Genomic DNA, 25,627 nt, shown 5'->3' with positions numbered 1-25,627 from the left:
TGATGAAGTAGGAGTGCTCCCACCTTTGGCATGTGCTGCACCTTTGTATATATATCAAGCTGAGAACACTAGGTTCTCACCATGTTCACTTGGTCAATTGAGTATATATGTTTCTGTCTAAAAACAGCAGTGACATTGTGCTGAGACTCGCCCCGATCAGCAGATATCGGGACAGAACTTCTTCAGATTTCTTCAAAAAGTAGCAACTCAGCTGAGCAGTTCAGCAGCTTCAGCCTTACTATCTCCACTTGACCTTCTACCACAATACGATTCGCCACCTTTCCTTAACTCCATCTCCTACACCAACCACCAACCACCAAGGCATCCCCATTTCCCCTTCCGGAGCATCCTTCCTCCCCTTTCTTGTTGTGGAAAGCAGCTCAGCTGCATCATATCCATCTCACCACACACACACCTTTACATAGCAAGGACTTTCCACAATGCCACCCAAGGTCGACGTCAACGACCCCGAAAATGCAAGGCTTCTCACCCTCTTCCAGTCGCTCAACTTGAGCGGTAACAGAGCCGTCGAGACCCTCACAAATCCCAAACACGTTGCTGCCCTCGAGAGCGTTATCAACGACAACCAACTCACCTCGAAAACCATCGACCCAAAAGCTTCGGCACTTATCATCTCAGCATCTACAGCAAACCAAGCTTCCGACAAGAACAGCAGAGACTATGTTGTATCGCGCATCGTCGATGGCAGTCTCACATCATCCGACCAGGTCAACGCCGCATACAAGTTCTTCGCCAACGTCGATGGTGAGCCAGACAAAGCTGCTTTTGATAAGGAATGTGGTGTTGGTAAGTAGATCAACTCAACAATGAGACACAGCAGCAGCAACCACCTCGAATGATGAGATACAAAAACCAAAACGCATGTATTAGAGCCGAAACGAGACTTTTTGTCTTGCCATGGCATGCAGTTTCTATTCTTTCTGATCCTTTGGCTGATGTCAATCGCTCGCGCCGTCACTCTTCATACCGATAACACTTTCGCTGACTTTGCGCCTTCATCTTTGTTTTGTTTTTTTTGGGTCTGCTTCTTGGCGACAATAGGCGTCGTTGTGACTCCGGAACAGTGCCGCAAGGCAGTACAAGACTACGTCGCATCCCACAGATCCGAGCTTGACCCCGTCGACGGCTGGCCCAAACTCGGTTCCATCTTGGCAGGCCTCAAGGCTACACCCGAGATGCGCTGGGCGAGCGCAGTAGATGTCAAGAACTCGGTCGATGCAGTGCTCCTCGCAACATACGGTCCCAAAAAGGCACCACCTCCCAAAGAGAAGAAGCCCGCTGCTTCCACTTCCACCGATGCTAAGAAGGACGCAGCAGCCAACGCCGCTCCTGTCGACCCAGATGCCATGTTCAAAGAAGGCTTCCTTGCCAACCTTCACAAGCCTGGAGAGAACCCTCAGATCAAGCCAGAGCTCAAGGAGCAGCACCTCGCTGCTACCAAAGCTATGGTCATGACTCGCTTCCCACCAGAACCCAACGGTTTTCTGCATATCGGACACAGCAAGGCGATCGCCGTCAACTTCGGCTTTGCTCGCTACCACCGCGGTCTTTGCTACCTTCGATATGATGATACCAACCCGGAGGCTGAAGAAGAAAAGTACTTCACCAGTATCCTCGAGACGGTTCGATGGCTCGGGTTTGAGCCTTTCAAGGTTACCTACTCCAGTGATTACTTTCAGCAGCTCTACGAGCTTGCTGTGGAGCTCATCAAACGTGGCAAGGCGTATGTAGACCACTCGACACCAGAGGAAATCAAGGAGCAGCGAGGTGGGCCCGAACGTGGACCCCGCAAGCCTTCGCGTTTCCGTGATCGTCCCATCGAAGAGTCATTGCAGGACTTTGAGGATATGAAGAATGGCAAGTATCCTCCCGGCAAAGTGACCTTACGTATGAAGCAAGATATCGAAAACGGAAATCCTCAGATGTGGGATCTTATCGCCTACCGCGTTCTTGAAGCCTCGCATCACCGAACGGGTAAGGACTGGTGCATTTACCCGACTTACGACTTTACCCACTGTTTGGTCGATAGCTTTGAGAACATCAGTCACTCGCTCTGCACGACAGAGTTCATTTTGTCGCGCGAGTCGTACGAGTGGCTGTGCGACGCGCTGGAAGTGTACAAGCCCAGACAGTCCGAGTACGGCCGACTTGCGTTGCAGGGTACGGTGATGTCTAAGCGTAAGATCCTCAAGTTGGTCAAGGAAGGGTATATTGAGGACTGGGACGATCCGCGAATGTTCACTCTCATTGCTCTTAGGAGGAGGGGTGTCCCTCCTGGTGCGATTCTGTCTTTCATCAGCTCCTTGGGTGTTACGACCTCGAAGACGACGATTCAGATCAGTCGATTCGATCAGGCGATTCGACAGTATCTTGAGTTCTCGACTCCACGATTGATGATGGTTCTCAACCCGCTCAAGGTTACCATCCAGAATCTGCCTGAGGATCACTTCCAGGAGCTGGAGAAGCCTCTACACCCCAAAGCACCGGAGATGGGAACGAACAAGATGCCTTTCACTCGCACGGTGTACATTGATGCATCCGACTTCAGGACGGAGGATAGCAAGGACTACTTCCGTTTGGCACCTGGTAAAACTGTTGGCTTGTTGCAGGTACCCCACCCCATCACCTGCACGTCGTTCAAGACTAACGATAAGGGTGAACCTATCGAAGTCATTGCCACTTACGGTGACGCTTGCACTCCCAAACCCAAGGCTTATATCCAATGGATCGCCGAGCACGCTCCCTCAAACTCACCTGTTAGAGTGGACGAGACGAGGATCTTCCACCAGCTCTTCACATCAGACGATCCCGCTGCAGAGGAAAACTACTTGGATCATGTCAACCCAGACTCACTCGAAATCGTCAAAGGAGCCATGGTCGAGGTTGGATTCTGGGAAGTTGCTAAGAAATCCATCGAGCAGGCCCGAGTGGAGGCAGCAGAGAGGACCAAGAAAGCGGAAGCAGACGCAGCCAAAGCACCAAGCCAAACTGAAACCGCCGATACGGAGGGTAAAGGTGCACGTGCACCCGAGAGGACGGCGGAGCAGTTGGTTGGGAAGGAATTGGTCAGGTTTCAAGGTATGCGCACTGCCTACTTCGCATTGGATAGGTTGAGTGGCGATTTGGGTCTGTTTGGCAACAAGATGGAGGGTGGCAAGATCGTGCTGAATAGGATTGTGAGCTTGAAGGAGGATAGTAAGAAGGAGGATAGTAAGAAGGATGATAATAAGAAGGATGATAATAAGAAGGATGACAATAAGAAGGGCACTGCGGGTGCGAAGAAGGGTGGAAAGTGAAAGCATTTCCTGATACCTTTTGTTGTTGACGCATTGCAATAGCATAGATCTCTAGCATCACAGACAATGTTGGAGTGTTTTTGAGTGTGGGAATAGGGTGAACGCAGACGCTGATGTTGCGGACTCCTTGCGATTGAGGACAGAAGTTGAGACAGAACAAGATAATGCAAGCGGACTGGTTCGACATACTCGTTGACCTCGCCCAGGCCAGAAATTGGGCAACTCTCATCGCACCGAGTACATACATTTTTTCACTGGTCCACTTAGACCTCTTTTAAGACTTCCCTGCAGCAGCCTGTTCAGCCTTAGCCACCTCGCTAGTCCCATACTCGATCCTGTATTCGTTCATCTTTTCGATCTTCTGCCCATAAGCCGCCGCATCTCTTTTCATGAATTCAATAATCTGATCCAGCGTCACGACTGAGTAGACGTTGGTGTTATACCTCTTCTCCACTTCGGTAATAGCCGAGGTCGTACCTGGTACACCATCCTTCTGACTCTTCTCCTGCCTATCAAGTGCGATAACAACACCAGCAAGTTGAGCTGAGGGTTGGGAAGCAAGAATGTCCATCGCCTCGTTGATCGCTGTACCCGCAGTGATAACGTCGTCGAGGATCAGCACTCGACCCTTTAGCTCTGCTCCCACCAAACTACCGCCCTCGCCATGAGTCTTAGCTTCCTTGCGGTTAAAACAGAATCCAACATCGATTCCGTGGTTGAGTTGCAATGCCATAGCAGTAGCAGCAGCCAACGGGATTCCCTTGTAAGCAGGACCGAACAACACATCAAACTGTACACCAGACTCGACAATACGCTTAGCATAGCATTCCGCTACTTTAGTCACTTTTGCTCCGGTGTTGAACAATCCTGCGTTGAAGAAGTACGGGCTGAGTCGGCCGGACTTGAGCGTGTAGGGGCCTTCAAATTTGAGAATGCAACTGTCGAGTGCTAGTTGGATGTATTCGCTTTGGTAGGGGGCAAGTTCGACCTTAGCAGCGGCAGAGGAGGAGGGGGTGGTGCCATTGGACTTGGCAAGAGCAGCAGCTCGGGCTGCATCTTCGGCGTCGGAAAGTTGCATTTCTGCGTCTTTTGCGTCCTTGTTGGCCTTTTTGTCCTTTTTGCTAGGTTGGGAGGAGAACTGACGACCACCGTCAGCAGAGGAGAGATCGGTGTCGAAGATTCGGAACGAAAGCGCACTGTGTGAGGGGATAAGCAGAAAGCGAGGAAAAGAAGAAGAAATGTAAGATTTGGTCAGTAAGAAAAGTTCGGAAACGGGGAAAGAAGCAAAAAGAGGAGATCAGGTGTGCAAGTGCGGAGAACTTACCTCTTCTCCTGCTTGTCGAGCATAAGGTTGACACTGTTGACAGCACGCCAGATGGGGAAGCTCAACTTGTAGTCCAATTTGCTACCATCATGTTCGGAGGGAAGAACATCGATGATGTAACTTCCCATCTTTTTCGTCTTGAGCAACTCGCCAAAGTCGCCAGGAAGAGTGTCGAGAACAGGATAATGGTTAGCGATCAAGAAAGCCAAATCTTTCAATTGAGCCTTCAAGATGGCCCTCTCCTCGATTTGAGGTCGAATGGAGAGTAAGCCGTCAGAGATGATACGCCATTTGCATTCCAGTGTACCGTCACGTCCAGCGTCTTGACGACCCAAACTCTTGATACCGCAGTTGATGAGTCGCAAAGAGATGGGGTTCATGTGAGGGTGGTTGCCTCGACCGGGGCCTCCGCCAGTGATGACAGCACGGGCGGTGGTGGAGGTGAGGTAGACGGATCGGAGAGGCTGGTGGTCTTCGTTACGAACGAGGAGGTTGCGGAGAGGGAAAGTGTCTTTGAGATCGAAGAATTTCTTGCAAGCCTGAACTTGGTCGTTGGAAGGTGGGATGTATGCGAACGGGTCTTCTTTGTATGGGAGACCACCGGGGATACCGTGGCCTTCGTTGACCGCTTTCTGTTGGGCGGCTTTGCGAGCTCGGTCGGCGGCGTGCTTGTCTTCTTTGACGTTGGTCACTTCTCCTGCCACCTCGGTCTCGGTTTCAGTAGCAGCAGCGGGGGCGGGGCTAGCGGTACCGTCGACTTCCTTAAGCTTCTTGGCTGCTGGTTGGGCGCCATCCGCTTCGGTTTCAGGGGAGAGCGCTCGCTTGACGGTGTCGGTGAGCGATTCTCCATCGTCTCGCAGAGAGTCGAGGTGGTCCATAGCGCGGATCATGCCGGCAGCCATACCTTCGTCCTCGGGGTTGCCAACCTTTTCGAGCAAAGCAACAAAGAATCCACCAGTGTCCTGCAAGTGAGGGTAAAGACGCATGCAGTGCTGTGTGCCAAGAGCATCCTCGTCACCCTGTGGCCAAAGAGACTTGGGTGTACGCGAAGCAAGATCGGCATCAAGCTCGTTAAGCTGGTCCCAGTTGTCGATCCAGGCGATCTCGGGGAGACGGTCACGGTACTCTGCGGATCCGATCTCAGGCTCAGGAGCAGCCTGCTCCTCCGGTGCAGCAGCATCACCTTCGGCGGCGGCGGCGGCGGCGGCGGCAGCAACTTGCTCGTCAACCTCGCCTTCGGCATCCTTCATGTCGGCATCGACCAGCTCGCCCTCGCCATCGGCAGCATTAGCATCAGCATCAGCAGCAGACTTGGCAGCCTTGTCCTTGGCGTACTTTGATTTGCCGAAAAGATGAGCACCTCGACCGGGAGCGGCCCTCCAGGTGGTAAGACCCTTTCGTCGAACGAGCTCGGGCAATCGGGAGCTGCAATCCACAATGCGAACCTTGCCCTCGAATCGTCGAAGGGCTTCTGCAACGACAGCCTCGTTCTCGATAGGGTTCATAGAGCAAGTCGAATAAACGAGACGACCACCCTGACGGAGCTGGTTGAGACCTCGGATGAGGATCTTGAGCTGAAGAGCGTGGAGACCGACGGCGTTGTTGGGTGTCCATTCCTTCCAGATAGGTACGTTCTTTCGGATAGTACCGTCACCTGAGCATGGAACATCGGCAAGGATGCGGTCGTACTTGATAGCAGTCTGAATGACCTCTGCTCCCTCATTGTTAGGCTTGTAGGGAACTTGAATCGACTGGTAGTTGGAAGCGTCGAGGTTTGTGACGAGAAGGTTGGGCGAAGGAAGACGCTGGGACTGGTGGACAAGCATGTGTGCGCGCTTGGTATCAGAGTCGTTGGCGATCACGAGACCGGTAGGCATGGGGTTGTACGAGCTAGGAGCGGAAGTGAAGGGCGAGTGAAGCGACTCGATGAGCTGAGCGGTCTTGGAGCCCGGAGCAGCGCACATGTCGAGTACGAGGTGGTGTGGCTGCACATCGAGGAAGAGAGGTGGAAGCATGGAGACGGCTTCCTGTCGGCTGATGGAACCGACGTCGGTCTCGTGGACGAGGAATTGGTGGAAACGCTTGAACTCGGGCGACTTGCGGATGACGTTCTTTTTGGTGTTAAGATGCCATCCGAGTCCGTCAGGGTACCATGGGAGGGTCTTGGGAGGATCGACCTTCTCGCCGTCGAAAGTGACGTTGGAGAGGAAGGGAATGTAGATGTCCTGAAGCGCTTTGAGGAGCTGTGGGGTGGTCTCTTTGCCGGCAGTGAGTCGGAAGGTGGTTGGCAAAGGAGTGCGGAGATATTGCATGAATGTACCCCACTCGGAAGGGTCGAGAATAGCTTGGTCGATGTAGTAGGCTTCCAGACGGGCGTTCTTCTGGTCGCTGGAGTGGAAGTTTGCTCGGACTCCCTGATGGTGACCGCCACGAGCGCCACCTCGACCTCCACCCGCACGCCCACGTCCTCCACCGCCGCCGCCACGACCACGACCACGACCACCTCCTCGTCCGCCTCCACGATTGCCTCCTCGAGCCATGTTGTCAGAACCTTGTGTAACCTATGCTTGTTCTGATTGTGCAAGCCAGGGTTTGAAAGCGATCGAAAGCGGTCGAAAGCGGTTGAAAGGGGATAGGATAAGGTGTAGAGATATGGGCAGCCTCGATCCAGAGTGGCTGTTGGTGGTGGCAAGAAGTACGGATTGAAATCATATCGAGTAGCACAGGATCTTCAGCGAAGAAAATCGAGACTTTTTCATCGACCGAAATCGCGTTTTGACTGCTGAGGTGCCTCGCATTTTTATTGTTTTTTCGACGTGAAAAATTGGCCGAAAAGTTTGACATTTCGGATCCGAAGTGGAGGCGGAAAGCAAGAAAAGTGGAGGCGCCGCAGATAACTCGCACAAAGCCCATCACTCTCTCCTTCCTACCTCACCACCACCACATCCCAGACACCACATCCTAGACACCACACACCATCATCTTGGCTTTCTCAGCATCCAGGCTCTTTGGAAAGACAACGAGTCGCATCCTCGCGCAGGAAGGCTGGTTTCGCGTGTCTATTGCTACACATAGTCTTGATACGGTCATGGCCGCAACAGCCTCGGCGAGTGGTAGGGATGCGCTTGACCTGATTCGTTCCGCCATCAAAGGTGCATCCAACTCGCCAGATCCATTGGCATCCATCCAGCTTCTTGACAGCCAGTCTGCACCGTTGCAGTCAGTTCTCCAAGCAACAACAGTAAAGATAGGCGATGTCTCGCTCGACAAATCCGCTACAACACGTCTAGCACGATCCAGAGACGGGCTCGCGGCGCGCCTTTCATCTGGCAATCCACCAAACCCCGGCAAGGAACCAGGGTTCTTCTACAATGTGGAAGCAGTCATCCTTGCCCTTCAAGCACGAGATGAACGTCCAGGTGCATACCTAGCCCAAGCAGCAACTGCCAAAGTCGCCTCCTTCCCCACCCTAGACCGAGCAGCTATTCTCGACTATCTGCTCGGCAAGCGTTCTGAATGGGCGGGTGTACTCAAAACCGTTGACCTCCCCGCCTCTGCCGCCGGTGCAGCGGCTCCTACAGTCGCCGCACCAGATGCAGCGGGTGTCAAGCGTCCGTACAAGGTCAACAAGGACGATGTTGCATATGTCAAACGCATCCGAAACCAATACGAGATTGTACTGCGCACACGAAACGATGCATTGCGAGGCAACATCGCAGGCTTGGCAGGAGGAGCAGCAGTGTCGCGCCTAGCAGGGAGCAAGGTTGCTGATTTTGATAGCTTCCGGAAGACCTTTTCGGCAAAAGTGGAAGCAGCGAGAAAAGCAGCAGGCAAAGCGGCACCACCACCACCACCACCACCACCACAACAACAACAACAACAACAACAACAACAACAACAACAACAAGAAGCTGCCGCCCGTGCAGGTGTTCCTGCAAGCGGACAGGTACGCAAACAGCGTGCTCAGGATCCTATCGTTGTGTTGTCGAGTTCTCCTACAGCTTTGTTGAACATGTTCAACATCAAGCAGTTCTTGGAGGAGGGCATCTTTGTTCCACCAGAAGAAGCTCGTCAGAAGGCACGAGGTGTAGCTGATCTGGTCGTGTCGATCACTAGTCGCGGTGGCAGCGGGGCCCAAGGTGGGACGGGTGTAGGCATCGGTCGACGTATTTTGGTTGTGGAGAGCGCCGAGGCAGTGACGCGCTTAGGAGGTTCGAGTGGGTCAGCACCGGCTACAGATCCTTGGAACAGGGTCATTGCCGTGTTTACCACTGGTCAGGCATGGCAGTTCAAGACATACAAGTGGAACGATCCAAGGGAACTGTTTAAGAACGTCATGGGTGTTTATGTTCGTTGGCATAACGAACCGCAGAATCAGAACATTAGGCACTGGAACGTGTTGGAGTTGCAAGTGGATAGAAACAAGCGACATACGGATAAGCAGGTGGTTAGTTTGTTCTGGCGTCAATTGGAGAGTTGGACTCAAAGGAGGAAGCCTCATCTGATTGCCTAGTCCAGCTTGTTCGCTAGCTGCACACGCTCGCTCCTTGCTTTTCTCCTCCCAAACATCTCAAATTTGATGACCTCGAGGGTTGATTTAGGATTGTATCCTTGGCTCATGTACTTCTAGAATCACTCGTATCAGATCATGGCAACCAGTTCAGTCTGACCTGAGGCAGGCGCTTTGCCTACGCAGAGATGGTGTCCGCGTGTGTGTTCGGAGCGCATTTGAGCCGCTTTCGACCGGCGAGGGGAAGAAAGTGGATCATGGTGGAAAGCTTAAGGTAGGTATGCTTTTCCTTCCGATGTGAAATAAGTTACATATCCATTGTCCTTCCATTGCTCCCTCCATCCATTGCTCCCTCCTTGCATTGCTTCCTGAAGTCACGGACGACGAACGAGCCGTACAGTCCTTCCCAATGGCGCGACAGGTGGGCTTCCTCCAGCTGCTCCTGTATCCTCGCCTTTGTTGCTTGACGAAACTTTTGTTGGGCCTTTGTCTTGATCCTCTTGCCCTGTTGCTGTTGCCGGTGCTGTTGCTGTTAAAGTCTGCTTCGCTTTCTCTCCTTGCTTGGGATCTGCAGGCTGCTTGGAAGGATCCTTAGTCGCTGGATCCTGACAGAAAGTATAATACTCTTTACTATACTTGTTCACCTGCCACAAGGCTGTCGAAGCATCCCATTGCGCACCTCTCTGACGTCTTGCCCATAGGAGTAAAGAGTTCCATGCAGCTGAAGATGTGGCTGCTTTGGAAAGTTGTACTGTTTCATCTTCTTGCCTTTCTACAGAGAGGAAGGGGAGGGTGGGTGAATTACCCCTTTCGCTCCGATCTTTCTCTTTCTCTCCTTCTGCTGCAGCTGTGCTTGGCTGGTCAGTGGATGTCGAAGGAGCACCGGCAGTGTCTGTAGATGCGAGCGGCGGAGCGGCTGCACTAGGTGTAGCAAGTGCAGCAGCGGCATCTAATGGAGCAGCAGTACTTGATGCAGAGGTGGATGCATCAGTGGTGGCACCACCTGCAGCTACAGATGTTCCAACTTGCCCTGTTCCCTCGGCGCTTGATGTTGTTGTTGTTGCAGCAGCAGCAGAAGCAAGCTTCTTTGCTTCCTCTTTAGCACGGACTGATGGAGGAAGGTAGCTGTTCGAGTAAGGTTCTACTTTTGGAACGCGTATCAAGACGTCCTTTGGTGTTGTGCGGGCTGCTGGCATCTTGGCAGCTAGCGGCCAGGGCGGGTTCCAGAGATTCGGGATAGTGGGAGAAAAGCGGAGATGTGCGATGAGAAGGCTTGTTGCAGGTGGGTCCGTGTTTCAACGGATCGGACTGCTTTCCACAAATGAAGTTGCAGCGGATGTTGAGCGCAAGTCGAGCGGATGCTTTGCAAATCCTTTGACACGGGCCTAAGTGAGTGATAGGCAGGCAAGCGAGTGATAGGAAGGCAAGCAAGTGATAGGCAGACAAGCAAGTTGTTCTGAGGTCGAGAATCTGCGATGATTGGCAATCCTGACAAGATTGAGATTGCGATTGCTGGAAAGAAACAAGGTGCAAAAGCGAATTATGCTCGCAAGAGGCCGCTGAGGAAGGATGCAGATCGAGTAGGTCAAAAGAGTGTCGATGAGCAAAGCGAGCGTCGAGTGCCGATCAAGGCTCAATGGAAGAGGGTAAGAGGTGCTTGTCGATGGCATGAGAGGCGCTGTCGACAACAGATTCTGCACTTGGCCAACCTGTTGCACCGCATTTGTGGTCGTGGAGAAGCTCAGACTTAGGAAGCCCTAAAATCCCCAAGAGGAAGAGCCAAAACAACACAAAGCAGCTGGATATGGTGCACAAGATCACACTTCTACCGCTCTAGTATCAAAGACATGACAGTCACAGGTCGCCATCAGCGCTCATGGCTGTCAAGTAGCTCAGCAAACACAGCGGTTCAAGGAGGCCAACATGCAATCATACATAGACGCCGACAGCGTTGAAGAGAGCCACGACGCCAAAGCCTGCCTGCAGACTTGCAGCGACACCAACAATGATCTCCTTTGATGTGAGTCTTTGCTTTGGCAGTCTGCGCAAGGTTGCGATCAGAGTTGCGTCAAGTCGATCAGGGTCCCAGGGCATGGTTCAAGCAGAAAGCGGAAGGCGTCATCGGTCAGCACCAAGAAGAAGAGAGCATGATGATAATCCAGATGCAAATCCGACTTACGTTGTGAAGTAGAATGCTGACAAGAAGAGTGATGAAAGGAGGATGAAAGCGATGTATGGCAACAGTGCTGTGGGGATCAGAGGCTTGAAGGCTTGCGATCCGGCGTGCAGTGCCTGTTGTCGTGGTGGTGTGGAAGGATCGCATTCGAGCATAGCAAATCGAGCATAGCAAATCGAGCAATCGTTTCAGTGTGTCGTCAAGCGGGTAGCGAGGATGGAGAAGAAAGATCATCGTCAGTCTGCGGCCAGGTTGTAATGATGGGCATGCGATCTTGTCAAACTTACCGCCAACGGCCTTTCTCCTAGTTTCTTTGACATGGTGACGGATCTTGTAGGCTCCAGACGTTCTCCTCGCAGTGTTGGGCCCCTAGGTTGGATGATAGACAAGAGACTGAGGTGTCCAAGTGCGGAGAGGTGTCCAAGTGAGCAGAGGTGTCCATGGGAGGAGAGGTGTCCAAGGGAGGAGAGGTGTAGGAAAGCAGTTCTTCTGAGCTGGCCATAGCGGCATGGAGACGTGGAGAGCAATTAGTCATGCATACCTAATCAAGGCCTGTGGGAAATTTGTTAGACCGCAAATGAAAATTCTTTTGAACAAAAAAAATCGGCTTCGTGTCCCGCTGATCGAAAGGATGTTGAAAAGACTGGCAATCCAACATGACAACACGAACCAATCTGATCAAAGGTCAAGCGGGGCCGATCAGATCTGATTGAAGATCGAGTCGAACCGATTTAGTTAAGGATCGGGTACAACCAAGTCCCGCCCGTTGTCAGGCTAGATCATTGAGTAGGAGTACTCCCACCTTCAACATGTGCCGCTCACATGTATATATATCTCACAGAGAGCACTAGGCTCTCACCACATTGCTTAAGTCAATCGAGTATACATGTTTCTGTCTCTTAGCAGTAGTGACATCGTACTTAGACTATCCCCGATCACCTGTATCGGGACCCAAACGACTTGAACCTTTTCAAAGGAGACCTTTGAGCTCACCTGAGCATCATCAGCTGAAAGTCAAGGCTGTCAAGGTCATTCAAAGGCACACGACGTTCGGCTTTGCTGTTGCAACTCGTGATAGATCATAGCCGCACCCTTTCAAGCTGCGATCCGGTTAGGTGCGATCCGATGCATTCTTCGATCGGTGAGTGATTGCGCAAGGTGTGGTGATGAGCCTCAGCATGTCTTGCGGCCGGGATCGGATACTCTGCCTCTTCCACCTTGGAGGATGTATTGCCGTCGAGCAGATACAGAAGCTGGGGCTCCTTGATCGGTCAACTTGGGATCAAGCAGCTGCCCTCAACCAACCACAATCCAGCAATTGGACGACTAGATGTCAAGATGACATGCTGTAGTTCAGAAGAATTGATGCGCCAAGCATGCACACAGAGCGAGATTGAATCCTGCAACGAGGCTATCGCGTCTCTCCGGGTCCGCAAACACCCGAATTGCAATTCGGCGTAAGGGCAACTTGAGAGAAAGCCTTTCAGCTACCAACCCACTCAAACAAGACCAGGAGTGAAACACACACACACATCCACACCGCTCAGGGGTTCTATCCGTCGCTGCAGAGATAGCTGCCGTCCGCATTGAACGCGACAGCACGGTTCGCTGTGGTTACATCTCAGGGTGAGGCGTCCGTGATGTTCCGGTTTCTGCCATGCTTCTAGGTGTTCGGTCCAGAAGACAGCTTTGTACTGCCTTGAGACACAAGTGTTGCAAAGACATATATACAAGTGAATTGCATAGTTTGCTTTTTCCAGATCTTGTTCTCCTCATTAGCCCTTTTCCTCTCCCTGTTCGACGCATGACTTGACAGCTTGGTCTGTTGATTGCACCTGCTTCTGTCAGCACCAACCCTTGCTAACCTGTCTTCTCGCTTCTCCAACACGAAAAGCTTCTCAACGTAAGTCATCATTCGGTTCTCTCGTTCGTGTTTCCGCTGGTCATCGTAGCTCCTTCTACCTAGCATAGCTTGCTACCAACATGCCGGCGGTGCCCTGCCATCGCAAGGATAGCTAGCTTCTTGTAAGCCGTTCCAAGCTTCACGGCTGTCAACACCGCCGGGTTGGACGAGGCGGGAAGGAGCGAATGGAAAGGAGCGAATGGAAAGGAGCAAATGGAAAGGAGCAAATGGAAAGGAATGAACGGAGAGATCCGTCGAGAAGAATGTGGGGAAGAGTGTTGGCAACTCTGCCTCTCTCTCTCTCTCTCTTTCTCTCTATCTCTCTCCATGAAAGCCTCTCTGCTGCTGACGTCTGTCTTGCCTGCTTGGCGATGAGAGCATGACATAAGCAGCGGCGTGGCTTTATCGGTTGGAATTAGCTCGGAATTGGGCGGAGTTGCAGGGAAACCAACCGTTCTTGACCAAGCCAAGGAGCCGACAAGCGGGATTATGTCAGCTTCGGTCAAGCATTGGATTGAATTTCCAACTGTCCGCACGTGACAGGGCTTCCAGAAAAGGCAGACTCTCCGATCTTGCTCTCTTCCGATCTTGCCCTTCCGATCTGGCCCTTCCGATCTGGCCCGTGGCTGATCTGATCGCTAAAGGCGGCTCAGATTTCACAGGCCAACAGCTTTCTTTTGGCCCTTTCCCTCTCTGCCGCTCATTCATTGCCCACATCGATCGCCATTGGCTTCTTGCTTTGATCACCATCATCGCTAGCTTGCTACCAAGCCTGAAGATCGGAAGCGGCTATTCTCTTGAAGCCGTGAGCCGGTCGGTGTCACTTTTCTCTCTCTCTCTCTCTCTCTCTCTCACTCTCATTGTTGACCCGCTGTGTGCGACATGGATTTCACATGATCAACGACCCCTTCCCCCCCCCCCCCCCGTTCGTACTGAATTAGCAAGACTGACCCTTTGCTGTTGCTTTCTCTTTCTTCTACTCGCTCCTGGCTTGCCCGTGCACTGCTCGCTCCACTTGCGCATTTTTCCCTTTCGGCCCTCTGTCCAACCTGGCCCCCCCCCCCGGCCCCACTTTCGCCCTTGGTCCTTTCCGTTTGTTGCCGATTTATCATCCACAACGCTTCACCTTGCCCCGCCCTTGCCCCGCCCTTGGCCCTCATCTCACTCCGCCCCTTTCATCAACTCTGCTCTGCCCTCGGTTCACTTGGCTTCCTCGACACCACCACAATTACCTGGATATCCTTCTCCACTTACTCCCCCAACCTTTCTTCTTTCACAACAACATCATCTTTGAACAACACAGTAGTCCAGCTCTTTACCCAGCATGACTTCGCCAGGAAACCACCACGATGAGCTCCCCACTCACAACCCTCACTACTCGCTTTTGGGTTCCGACCTGAAGCTCTTCTCCGATGCCGGTTTCGACATGGACAAGATCCATCTGAAGCGCAATGCTTCCGTTGCTCAGCTCTACGAGGACGCCATCAAGAAGGAGGGTGCCGTCATCTCGTCCGCTGGTGCCTTGATCAACTACTCTGGTAAGAAGACCGGTCGTTCGCCCAAGGACAAGCGTATCGTCTACGAAGAGACCTCCAAGGACCACGTCTGGTGGGGCCCCGTCAACATCAAGATGGACGAGCACACCTTTGAGATCAACCGTGAGCGTGCCATCGACTACCTCAACACCCGTGACGACATTTACGTCTTTGACGGTTTCGCAGGTTGGGACCCCAAGTACCGCATCAAGGTCCGTATCATTTGCGGTCGTGCCTACCATGCGCTCTTCATGCACAACATGTTGATCCGCCCCACTCAGGAGGAGCTCGAACATTTTGGTGAGCCCGACTTTATCATCTACAACGCCGGTCAGTTCCCTGCCAACCGATTCACCGCCGGTATGACTTCCTCCACCTCGGTTGAGGTCAACTTTAAGCGTCACGAGATGGTCATCCTCGGTACCGAATACGCCGGTGAGATGAAAAAGGGTATCTTCTCCGTCATGCACTACCTCATGCCCGTCAAGCACAACCAGCTTTCCCTTCACTCTTCCGCCAACCAAGGCCCCGATGGCGATGTCTCGCTCTTCTTTGGTCTTTCGGGTACCGGTAAGACGACTCTCTCTGCTGACCCTAACCGTGCCCTCATCGGTGATGACGAGCACGTCTGGTCAGACGAAGGTGTCTTCAACATTGAGGGTGGTTGCTACGCCAAGTGCATTGGTCTCTCGGCTAACAAGGAGCCCGAGATCTTCAACGCCATCCGCTTCGGTGCGGTTCTGGAGAACGTTGTTTACGACAAGCTTACGCGCGAGGTCGACTACGACGATGCTACCATCACTGAAAACACTCGATGCTCTTACCCTATCGAGTTCATCCCCAACGCCAAGATCCCTTGCATGTCCAACTCGCCACCCAAGAACATCATCTTCTTGACTTGCGATGCTTACGGTGTCCTTCCCCCTGTTTCCAAGCTGGATGCCAACCAGGCTCAGTACCACTTTATCTCTGGTTACACCTCCAAGACTCCCGGTACCGAGGATGGTATTCAGGAGCCTTCCCCCACCTTCTCCACTTGCTACGGTCAGCCTTTCATCGTCCTCCACCCACGTGTCTATGCCAAGATGCTTGCCGAGCGTATGCAGAAGCACAAGGCCGATGTTTGGCTCGTCAACACCGGTTGGGCCGGTGGAAAGTTTGGTGTCGGTCAACGATGCCCTCTCAAGTACACACGTAAGATCATCGACTCCATCCACGACGGTTCGCTCGCAAAGGCAGAGTTCGACAACTTTGGCGTCTTCAACTTGCAAATCCCCAAGAAGATCGACGGTGTTCCCGAGAACTTGCTTAACCCTGCCACCAGCTGGCCAGATGTCAGTGCTTTCAAGGTCGAGTTGAACAAGCTTGCCCATATGTTCAGCACCAACTTTGAAAAGTACGCCAACGATGTCAGTGCCCAAGTTGCTGCTGCTGGTCCCAAGGCCTAAGCTTACTTGTCACTTCTCATGTCTCTCTCTCTACGCATATATACACATTCATCATTCCAACACTTTTTTTTTTTGGGGGGGGGCCTGAGATGGGACTGCTAATCGCCGAGTTCGGCTTGACTGAGATTGTTTGCTATGTTTGCACGATAGGATATCTGGAGATGGATGACGTCCAGTACTCGTCACCTTGCTCAAGTTTGGGGAGAGGGTTCAGTAGAGAATCATTCGACTCGTGCGGTAGCATATCTTCCAGCTGCTTGGACGACTGATGATGTCTATGTGTGCCTTTTCTTGTCCGTCTATTCCGAACTTGAACGGTTTCCTCCCCACAAAAGCCGAACCTGACTGCAACACGGGCCAGCATGACCTCCCTCTTGCTTATCCTAACCCCCCGCTTCGATTCTTTCGCTTCCCCCCTTTCATCAGACCTTCCACCATCCTTAAACAGAAAGCATAGACAAGACAGTAACGATGGAGGACGGCACCACCTCTGCCGTCACAGGCATCCAAGGCAAACTGGTATGGTCACCCTCAGACCCCTCTTCTACCTCTATGGACGCTTTCCGTCGCACAGTCAACTCTCGATTCTCACTCAACCTCAACACTTACGATGAGCTCTGGTCTTGGTCTTGCGAACACCTGAATGATTTCTGGTTAACAGTTTGGGATGAAACTCGCATTATCTCGTCCCTGAAAGCAGACCGAGCGATTGCAGACAAGGCCCCCATCTACCCTCCTCCGAGGTGGTTCGAAGGAGCAAGGTTGAACTTTGCTGAGAACTTGCTTCGCCATGGCTCTCCCTCGGCTGCCGTCAATGTCGGTCAGAGGACTGCGGTCATCCAATCCACTGAAGTAGACACAACTACGGGCGAGCTGGATGAAACTTCAATCACCTATCGCCACTTGTACCGACTGACAGCTCAAGCAGCTAGTGCGATGCGCAAGAGAGGCATCAAGGCGCAAGATTGTGTGGCCTCGTATTCTGCCAACAACATCGAGAATCTCGTGGCTTTCTTGGCCGCCTCAAGTATTGGTGCAGTTTGGACGAGTGCAGCGGCTGATTTTGCACCAGAGGGAGTACTGGAGAGGTTGCGAACCGTCCGACCAAAGATGCTGATCAGTGTGAATGCGGTCAGGTACAATGGTAAGGTTCATGATCATCTGAACAAGCTTCAAAGTGTAGTCGACCGTCTGGAGAGCGGTAGGGAGCAAGGGGAGCAGGCGTTGGAGGCGGTCATTGTGATTCCCCATGTCAAGTCCCACCCTGCTCCTGAGACCTCTGCTGCTGCAACCGCCGGGAGTGTTTGGACTAACTGGCAAAGCTTCCTGGCTGAAGCAAGTGCAGATGCGGACCAAGAGATCGAGTTCGAACAACTCGACTTTAACCATCCCCTTTGGATCCTCTTCTCGTCGGGTACTACTGGCCAACCGAAAGCGATTACGCATAGAGCTGGTGGAATGCTCATCCAACTCTCTAAAGAACATTTGATCCACGGTGGACTGACACCAGAGGATGTATTCTTCCAATACACAACTACCGGCTGGATGATGTGGAACTTCCTCATTGCCGGACTTGTCTCTGGCTGTTCCATCGTTCTCTATGATGGATCTCCACTCAAGCCAGCTTCTGTTCTCTGGACATTAGCGGAGAAGCACGGTGTAACAACATTTGGTACTTCCGCTGCTTACCTCGGTGCTCTCGAAAAGAGCGGCTATGAGGTCAAAGCGAACCACGGCAACCTCAAAGTCCGTCAGCTCTTGAGCACAGGCTCGCCTCTTCGCGCGGAACTTTACCCTTACATCCACTCCAAGATCGCATCGGATATCCTCATTGGTTCGATCACAGGTGGTACTGATCTGTGCTCTCTCTTCGCCGGACACAATGTTGCTTTGCCTGTCAGAGCGGGTGAAATCCAGGCAAGGAATCTGGGTATGGCCATCTCAGTATACGATTCAGACACATCTACTGAACTCACAACCCCCAATACTGTCGGCGATTTGATATGCAAGAAACCTTTCCCTGCACAACCACTCGGCTTTTGGCGTCAAGCCGAAAGCAAGTATTTCGATTCCTACTACAGTCAGATCGCTCAAGTTTGGTATCATGGAGATTTCCTCCAGATCTCCCCGCACGGTGGCGTTGTGATGCTAGGCCGATCAGACGGCATCCTCAACCCAGGCGGGATTCGTTTCGGTTCTTCGGAAATCTACCAACTTTTGGAATCGCCAGAGAACGCTCTGCAATCTTGCATCACAGACTCACTCGTCGTTTCCCTTAAGACTCCCGCAGGCGATGATGAGGTGGTGTGTCTATTCATCCTCCTCAATGCGGCAGTAAAAGTAAATGTAGAAGAGTTCAAGAAAAGCTTAGTCGGCTTGATCAGGAGTAAAACAAGTGCAAGACACGTTCCTAAGTTTATCGAATTCGTTTCTGATATCCCAAAAACGTTGAATGGAAAGAAGGTCGAAGTGCCAGTCAAGAAGATCATCAACGGCGCTGGATTGGAGGCGATCAATAAGGCTACACTCTTGAATGCCGAGAGTTTGCAACAGTTTGTGCGGTTGGGTGAAAAGTTGAGGGGTCAGTTGAAGTGCTAGATGTTCAACAGCCATGTTCTCGTTGATCATCGCAATACACATTCCTACACAGTCAGATAGATTGCATAAGAGGAGAGCCAAGGAATGTGGGCTACAATTGCAAGAAAGTGTATATGCCAAGTGAAGGATGCAGCGATCAGTATTTACATTGAGCACTCTAGTTTTTTGAGTGTCGCTTTCTATCGAGCCTTGCAGTACTCGTCAGAGAACAAGGCATCAGCAAGGTCGTCAGGAACGAACCAAACCGTCAAGGCAACGATGAGATAGACCATGATCAAAACGAATCCTTCCAAGTAGTTCGACCTGTTGTCGGCGATAGCAAAGTTGACGATTAACACTGTTAGGAAGAGCAAGATGGTTGCAAATGGATCGAACAACAATGTCAAAGGCTTATCTCCCATCCAAGCGATCAGCACCAATAGCGGGATGACAAAGAGTGCGATCTGGATGGAAGAGCCGATGGCGATACTGCTAGCCATTTGGATCTTATTCTTCCATGCGAAAATGACGGCAGCCAAGTGCTCCGTAGCGTTAGAGGCAATGGGGAGGAGAATGAGACCGATCCAAGTACGTGAGATACCACCGGTGGAGACGACGACGTTGATGGAATCGACGAGCCATTCGGAAGTGACACCAACAAGGACAGTGACAAGGATGAGCGAGATGACGATGGAAACCATGTTCATTTGCGGTTGCTCTTCTTCTTGCTCGTCATCTCCGTCGTCTTCGAACAACTCTTTGTGAGAGGAGAGACTAAAGTAGAGGAATCCAATGTAGATGAGGAGGAGTAAGACGGATACACCACGGCTGAATTGGAGAATGTCGCCACGTTCGGTGTTGTCAGGGATGTTGCCGAGCACGGCATGGAAGGCAGAAGGGATGACGAGAGAGATGACGGCCATCATAAGGAGTGAAGTGTTGAGTTGAGCGGGTGCTGAAAGAAAGACTTGCTCTTTGACGCGGAGACCACCGACAAAGAAGCATGTGCCGAGTACAAGGAGCAAGTTGGAGAGGATTGAACCGAGGAGCGAAGTCTGAGTGATGATCAGCTCGCAGTTGAAGAGCGAGACGATGGCGACGATCAACTCGACTGCGTTACCGAACGAAGCGTTGACGAGACCACCGATAGTCTGGCCAACACGAAGCGAGAGCTCTTCAGTTGCCTGAGAGAGCATCGTTGCAAGCGGCATGATTGCAAGGAAAGAAGTGACAAAGACGATGATGCCGTTCTTGACAACATTCTGGTCAAGAGCAAAATGAAGTGCCCAAGAGACTGGGATAAAGAGCAAAAGGATGTTGAGCAAGGAACCGAAAAGGATGTTCTTGAAACTGGCTAATGTGCCGGGTGCTTTAGCAAGACGATGCTCTGGTGTAAAGAGATCGGTGAAGGAACGTCGAGTGTTTCTAGATTCCATTGTGGCTCTGCGAGGAGGACCAGCGAAGGGCCCACCGAGACCCTCACGAATAGAGGACTGGTCGTGGTGCATATCACGTCTGGATGTGGTTCTTGTTGCAGAATCGGATGAGGACAATGTGCGTGAGAGAGCAGAAGAATCTTCGTTGGAAGAGCCAGCTTGACCCTTTTCGAGCATGTCAGGTTCTGAATTGGCGATGGTGGCGCGCTTTGTTCGCTGTGTGATGTTGGTGGTGCTGGCATTGGAAGAGCGGGGAACGTTGGCAGAGGGAGTCAATGCAGGAGGTGGCGGATCACCAGCTGATGATGGTCTTGTCTCGATCATCTGGTTGGACTCTGAGGATGGCATTTTGTCGGTGGGGCTTTCGGTGAGAGGAGGAGGGTTGAAAGCCACTTTGTTTGGTATAGTTATGGTGGGCGAGGTAAAGGCCACTTGACTGAAAAGCCAGGTTTGCTTGCAGTCGTCTAATGAAGAGAGAAAGTGGGTTCGCCAAGATTGGACCCGGACGTTAGGTGTCAATGCACCCGCGTGATGTCAGAGCAGTTCAACGGTAAAAGAAAGTTGGAGTTAAGGCAGCCGAAAGTAAAGCTGAACAGTGTTCTATAGAGTTGATGAGGAAGTTGTTGACGAGGTGGTCAAGATCAAGAAAGTGAGATGCAAGTGAGATGGGAAGGATCAAGGTGCGATTCACAACAATCCTTGTCCACAACAACAACAACAAAAGCCGAATTTTGCCGTTGCTCGTGCCAAATTCGACTGTAACCGCCGACTCCGACGGTAACTTAGCGGCAATTACACCGCCCAGCCGCGACTTTTCGCCATGGTTTGTTAGACTTTGGTAAACCTGAATTTTCATAAACAAAAAAGGGGGAATGATTGAGTTGAAGATGCGTCGGCATCCTAAACTCAATCACGTGGTCCGCAGAGCACAAGCGAGACACCAGTGAGTCAGAGCTGCATGTCAACATGCATTGATATGCATGTGGGACATATAAGTACTTCAACCATAACACTCAGGAGATGGCAACACTCAGGAGGTGACAACACAGGGGTGATATGAAGAATAGTTCATTATGACCTAGTATGGGCTAAGGGTAACAATCAAGTATATATATGTTCACATTGTAGCACCTATCAATTAAAACACAACAACCGTTATATGCCTGATAAGTTGAGCTTGCTGGTAGCTCCTAACAGTCGCATTTTACCAGTAATCTTCAACTGATTAAGAGTCTGAGGCTCTACTGATTGAGCTAGCCAAGACCATTGATAACATGGTACAAGAAACCAAAGCTCAAGCCATAGCAAGCAAGGCCAAAGGAGGAAGAAAGGGCAAGGCAATGCAACTGCATGTTGCTGATAACGAGGCCACCAATGAGTCAGACACTGAGGCAATTGATGACAATGCTGATGAAGAAACTGACTCTGACTTGGACCACAACAATGATGGCAAGCAATACAACTTTTGTACCCTAGTGAAGCTACTTGAGCCAGTTCCAAAACTCACATCACACAACTACTATAGTTGGAGCACCCATATCAAGTCCTTCCTACAATGTGTCCCCCATGCTATGAAGCATCTCGATGGAGTGTATGACAAGAAACATCCCAAGTGGAACTGCACATTTGATGATGCCTTAACAAATGCACTATGCAGTACCATTGATACCACTGGAGAGTTCAACATAAATTACTTGATTCTTGACATCATCAGGGAACATCATACATTCCATAATGTATGGAAGAAGATTGAAAATGGACTCACCAATGAGGCTACCACCATATCTCATTGTATTGCATTGATTGCTCAGCTAGGAGAACTCAGGATGTACAACTCAGACATACGAAAGCTCATCCAAGAAATAAGAACCATCCAAATGGAGAGCAGCTTACTGGGAAAGCCATTTGCTGATGACACCCTGTTTTCTAATCTACAAAAGTGCACCATCCAACACCCAATGTACAAAGAAACTGTTGCTACTGTAAGCCAACTTAGTTTCAGTGCCCTCGCCACTGCCCTATCCATCCAGCAATTGGTGATCGAGAACAACCCCACTTCAAGGGTTGATCCCCATCAAGCTAGTGCCAGAGTCACTGGCAGCAACAATCAGGATGAGACACCTGGAGAGGATGAGAAGGATGAAAAGGATGCCGACAGCACCAGTGCCAAGGTTGCTGCCAGACCCTGAAGGCTTTGATGTTGGGTCTGCAAAAGGCCTGGACATGGGATCAGTCAATGTGATGCATCAGTGACTATACCAGAAAATTCTCCCCTTGCCAGGCCCAAATAGGAGATCTGGTGCTCCCTCACACATAGTTGGCCAAGCCCCCTAGATTCAAAAGAGACTTCTCATTGGATCTTAGACTCAGGCACCAGCTATCACATGGTAAATGACTATAGCATGCTCATTGGTCTGAGAACCTGCCAAAAGCGCATACTCACCACTGGAAGCGAGGTTCTGGAAGTGACTGCTATAGGAGATGCTAGCATATCAACAAACACTGGAGATGTTCTTCTCCAAAATGTATTGTATGTTCAGCATCTCAATGTTAACCTATTGTCAACAAATTCTCTGACAGATGAAGGAGCATGAGTGATACTAGATTCAACCAGAGGGCAAATATATCTAGCAAATGGCATGTTACTCAAGATGACCAAGAATCGCAAGTGAGGACTTTTGGAGTTCTGAGGCAACACATGGCAGGAAAATGCAATGATCACATCAGCATCATTATTTGAAGGTGTTGATGAAGATTTCGAGCATATTGAGAACAAAGTCAAGATACCTGAACAACAATTATGGCATGAGTGTCTAGGGCATCCAGGCTGAGACAAAACGAGAGCCATCATCAACCATCTAAAAGGTGACCACCCAGCAAACCTAAATCCAAATGCCACTTTGACATGTGAGCATTGCATCTGAGCTAAAAGCATGGCAGCTCAGATGGGTCAGGGTGGCAGAGAAAGGTCCATTTCTCCACTTGACCTCATTCATATCGACTTGATAGTCAATTCATCACATGCAACAGAGTACACATGCACTTTGGTCTTGGTTGATGACCACAGCAAGTACATGTACATACAACCTCTATTATGAAAGAGCCATGCTTTTAAGGAGCTAAAATCAATAATTGCATACCTAGAAACACAGGCAGGAAAGAGCTTAAAAGCAATATGGTCTGATCAAGGTACTGAATGGAGGAGCAACAATGCCCATGAATGGGCACATGACAAAGGTATAGAGTGGCAAATGACAGTAGGATATGATAGCAGACAGAACAGACATGTAGAAAGGATGAACAGGAGCCTAAGTGAGAAGATGTGGGCCCTACTCATGCAGAGACAATTGCTGAAGAGGTTCTGGCCATATGCAATATGGGCCGCAGTGTTTAAGATGAATCTCACCCTGAGTATAGATGGCGAGGTCCCATATCAGGCTATGTTTGGAAGATCACCAGAACAGCTTATGAAGCTTCTACATGTGTTCAGATGTTTATCATGGGTAAATATTCCTAAAGCTAAAAGAGACAATAAGAAGCTCGACCAATGGGCCATAGCATCCATATTCCTAGGATATAGTTTGGAGAGAAGAGGCTGGCTCTTCTACAGCCCAGACTATAGACCAAATATATTCTGGAGCAATTCGGCAAAGTTCATGGAGACCAAATGCTGGTCCAATAGGATGGAGTGGCAACCAGTGACTGCACAGCCGCCACCAGCATTGACAAACAAGGAAGACTTTGGCGATCTGAGGTACACAGACAAGAACCTTTTTGACAAGAGGGAAGAGGAAGCACTGCAGGAATACATGGACATGGATAATGTTGATGAAGCAGATGAAGAACAGACCCCAGATGAAGTTGCCAAGGAAGCGATCGAACACAATACCGTTGCTGATAGATGGAATGATAATAAACTTTATGGATTTACGGTGACCAATGACAATGAAAGAAAGAACCTGGACCCAACCGTTAGCGAGGCGCTTGTCATGGGCCTGAATGCTCAGGAAGCAGGAGGGTCACTGGTTCATATGGAAGGAGCACAGGTATTGGAGATCTAGTTGATACCAGTAGAGAGCATGGTTGTAGTGCAGTCTCCATGGAGACCATGGACTTCTATGGACTCACATGCAAAGGAGCATGGAGCCCATATGCGAGGAGGGCCAGGCACAGCCATGAAGAGGACCAAGCTCAAGGAGCATGCAGATGGTTACCACTCAGGGGCTTGAGAGACAAGAGTCAAAGGAACCGTCACTGGTCAAAGGAGAAGGAGCAGTGTATAGGGAACCAGCAAGCAGGTCCTGAGGAGGAGGAGCAGTGTCGAAGGAGTTGACACCAGGTCCTGAGGAGGAGGAGCAGTGTTGAAGGAGTCGACACCACTCAGGAGGCACAAGGGTGCCAAACAAGCAGGATAGCAAGGAGGAGGAGCAGTGTCGAAGGAGTCGACACAGCTCAAGAGGCACAGGGGTTCCAAGCAAGCAGGAGAGGCCCCCTGAACAGTACTCGATGAAGAAGGTACTTGTCAGGGGTCTCGCGCCTGAAACCCAGGTCGGTCTGTCGAGATACTTGGTGACTATCAAACTGTGCAACAGCTATTGTCTCGGTATCGGTGACTATCAAGTTGCACAGTGACAGCAGGTGGCGTTCGTTGTATACACTATCGTAGGTTTCGGCTGACCTCTGTGGACACTCTGTTCAGGGGTAGCTCGGCACGATCAATATCAATGCTATGATGACACCAAGGTCTGGTGTGAGTGTTGATGATGATGAGGTTGATGATGTTGGTGATAAGGTTGGTGAGTGTTGATGAGAATGAGGTTGATGACGTTGGTGATAAGGTTGGTGAGTGTTGATGATAATGAGGTTGATGGTGTTGGTGGTAAGGTTGGTGGCATCAACACAAGTGTCCAGTGTGTTGACTTGATGCTTGAAGTGATCCCCAGACCGCAGTGGACTACTGCCTTTGGTTCTATCTTGATCCGGACTGCTAACCTGCTATGGGTTGCCTTCAGACATCAGGTAGTGGTGATACAACACATGCACTACGATGAGGAGCAACCTTGATAGATTGCTGCTATGCTGACTGAAACTAATATATACTTATGCTGAAGTGATAACTAGTTATGGTGAGTAGAGTGGATGAGGATCCACTCGACCTATGATGATGAGAAAGCATGGTTATATACCTCTTCTCAGCATCGCCAGCGATGCTGCTCCTGCTCTCTCTCCAGAGAGTACCTTCTTCATCGAGTACTGCTCAGGGGCCTCTCCTGCTTGGCACCCCTGTGCCTCTTGAGCTGTGTCGACTCCTTTGACACTGCTCCTCCTCCTCATGACCTGGTGTCAACTCCTTCGACACTGCTCCTCCTCCTCATGACCTGGTGTCGACTCCTTCAACACT

The 25,627-nt window shown here is 51.0% G+C and overlaps 9 protein-coding genes across 9 annotated transcripts; 5 read left to right on the top strand and 4 right to left on the bottom strand.

Moving 5' to 3' along the window:
* Positions 1 to 440: 440 nt before the first annotated feature.
* Positions 441 to 3,317, top strand: UHO2_06967 (putative glutamine-tRNA ligase; the record flags this gene model as incomplete). Its single annotated transcript, XM_041560562.1, has 2 exons — positions 441 to 807; positions 1,063 to 3,317. The coding sequence occupies 2 exons, from the start codon at positions 441 to 443 to the stop codon at positions 3,315 to 3,317; spliced, it is 2,622 nt and encodes an 873-aa protein (XP_041416496.1).
* Positions 3,318 to 3,591: 274 nt separating this feature from the next.
* On the bottom strand, positions 3,592 to 7,181 carry UHO2_06966 (uncharacterized protein; the record flags this gene model as incomplete). Its single annotated transcript, XM_041560561.1, has 2 exons — positions 3,592 to 4,513; positions 4,642 to 7,181. The coding sequence occupies 2 exons, from the start codon at positions 7,179 to 7,181 to the stop codon at positions 3,592 to 3,594; spliced, it is 3,462 nt and encodes a 1,153-aa protein (XP_041416495.1).
* A 548-nt stretch (positions 7,182 to 7,729) lies between these two features.
* Positions 7,730 to 9,154, top strand: UHO2_06965 (uncharacterized protein; the record flags this gene model as incomplete). The annotated part of the gene is made up of 1 exon (XM_041560560.1): positions 7,730 to 9,154. One exon carries the CDS (start codon positions 7,730 to 7,732, stop codon positions 9,152 to 9,154), a length of 1,425 nt encoding a protein of 474 aa, XP_041416494.1.
* Positions 9,155 to 9,525: 371 nt separating this feature from the next.
* UHO2_06964 (uncharacterized protein) lies at positions 9,526 to 10,347 on the bottom strand (the record flags this gene model as incomplete). The annotated part of the gene is made up of 1 exon (XM_041560559.1): positions 9,526 to 10,347. The coding sequence occupies one exon, from the start codon at positions 10,345 to 10,347 to the stop codon at positions 9,526 to 9,528; it is 822 nt and encodes a 273-aa protein (XP_041416493.1).
* Positions 10,348 to 11,080: 733 nt separating this feature from the next.
* On the bottom strand, positions 11,081 to 11,647 carry UHO2_06963 (uncharacterized protein; the record flags this gene model as incomplete). The annotated part of the gene is made up of 3 exons (XM_041560558.1): positions 11,081 to 11,192; positions 11,331 to 11,443; positions 11,615 to 11,647. The coding sequence occupies 3 exons, from the start codon at positions 11,645 to 11,647 to the stop codon at positions 11,081 to 11,083; spliced, it is 258 nt and encodes an 85-aa protein (XP_041416492.1).
* A 2,907-nt stretch (positions 11,648 to 14,554) lies between these two features.
* UHO2_06962 (putative phosphoenolpyruvate carboxykinase) lies at positions 14,555 to 16,213 on the top strand (the record flags this gene model as incomplete). Its single annotated transcript, XM_041560557.1, has 1 exon — positions 14,555 to 16,213. The coding sequence occupies one exon, from the start codon at positions 14,555 to 14,557 to the stop codon at positions 16,211 to 16,213; it is 1,659 nt and encodes a 552-aa protein (XP_041416491.1).
* Positions 16,214 to 16,684: 471 nt separating this feature from the next.
* On the top strand, positions 16,685 to 18,811 carry UHO2_06961 (putative Acetoacetyl-CoA synthetase; the record flags this gene model as incomplete). Its single annotated transcript, XM_041560556.1, has 1 exon — positions 16,685 to 18,811. One exon carries the CDS (start codon positions 16,685 to 16,687, stop codon positions 18,809 to 18,811), a length of 2,127 nt encoding a protein of 708 aa, XP_041416490.1.
* Positions 18,812 to 18,990: 179 nt separating this feature from the next.
* On the bottom strand, positions 18,991 to 20,574 carry UHO2_06960 (uncharacterized protein; the record flags this gene model as incomplete). The annotated part of the gene is made up of 1 exon (XM_041560555.1): positions 18,991 to 20,574. The coding sequence occupies one exon, from the start codon at positions 20,572 to 20,574 to the stop codon at positions 18,991 to 18,993; it is 1,584 nt and encodes a 527-aa protein (XP_041416489.1).
* A 926-nt stretch (positions 20,575 to 21,500) lies between these two features.
* Positions 21,501 to 22,415, top strand: UHO2_06959 (uncharacterized protein; the record flags this gene model as incomplete). Its single annotated transcript, XM_041560554.1, has 1 exon — positions 21,501 to 22,415. The coding sequence occupies one exon, from the start codon at positions 21,501 to 21,503 to the stop codon at positions 22,413 to 22,415; it is 915 nt and encodes a 304-aa protein (XP_041416488.1).
* Positions 22,416 to 25,627: the final 3,212 nt, after the last annotated feature.

The sequence above is a fragment of the Ustilago hordei genome (genome assembly GCF_900519145.1).
Source record: "Ustilago hordei strain Uho2 genome assembly, contig: UHO2_contig_22, whole genome shotgun sequence".
Classification (NCBI taxonomy): domain Eukaryota; kingdom Fungi; phylum Basidiomycota; class Ustilaginomycetes; order Ustilaginales; family Ustilaginaceae; genus Ustilago; species Ustilago hordei.
The sequence above is the reverse complement of the archived record's forward strand: the minus strand, read 5'-3'. Positions and strand labels throughout refer to the sequence as shown.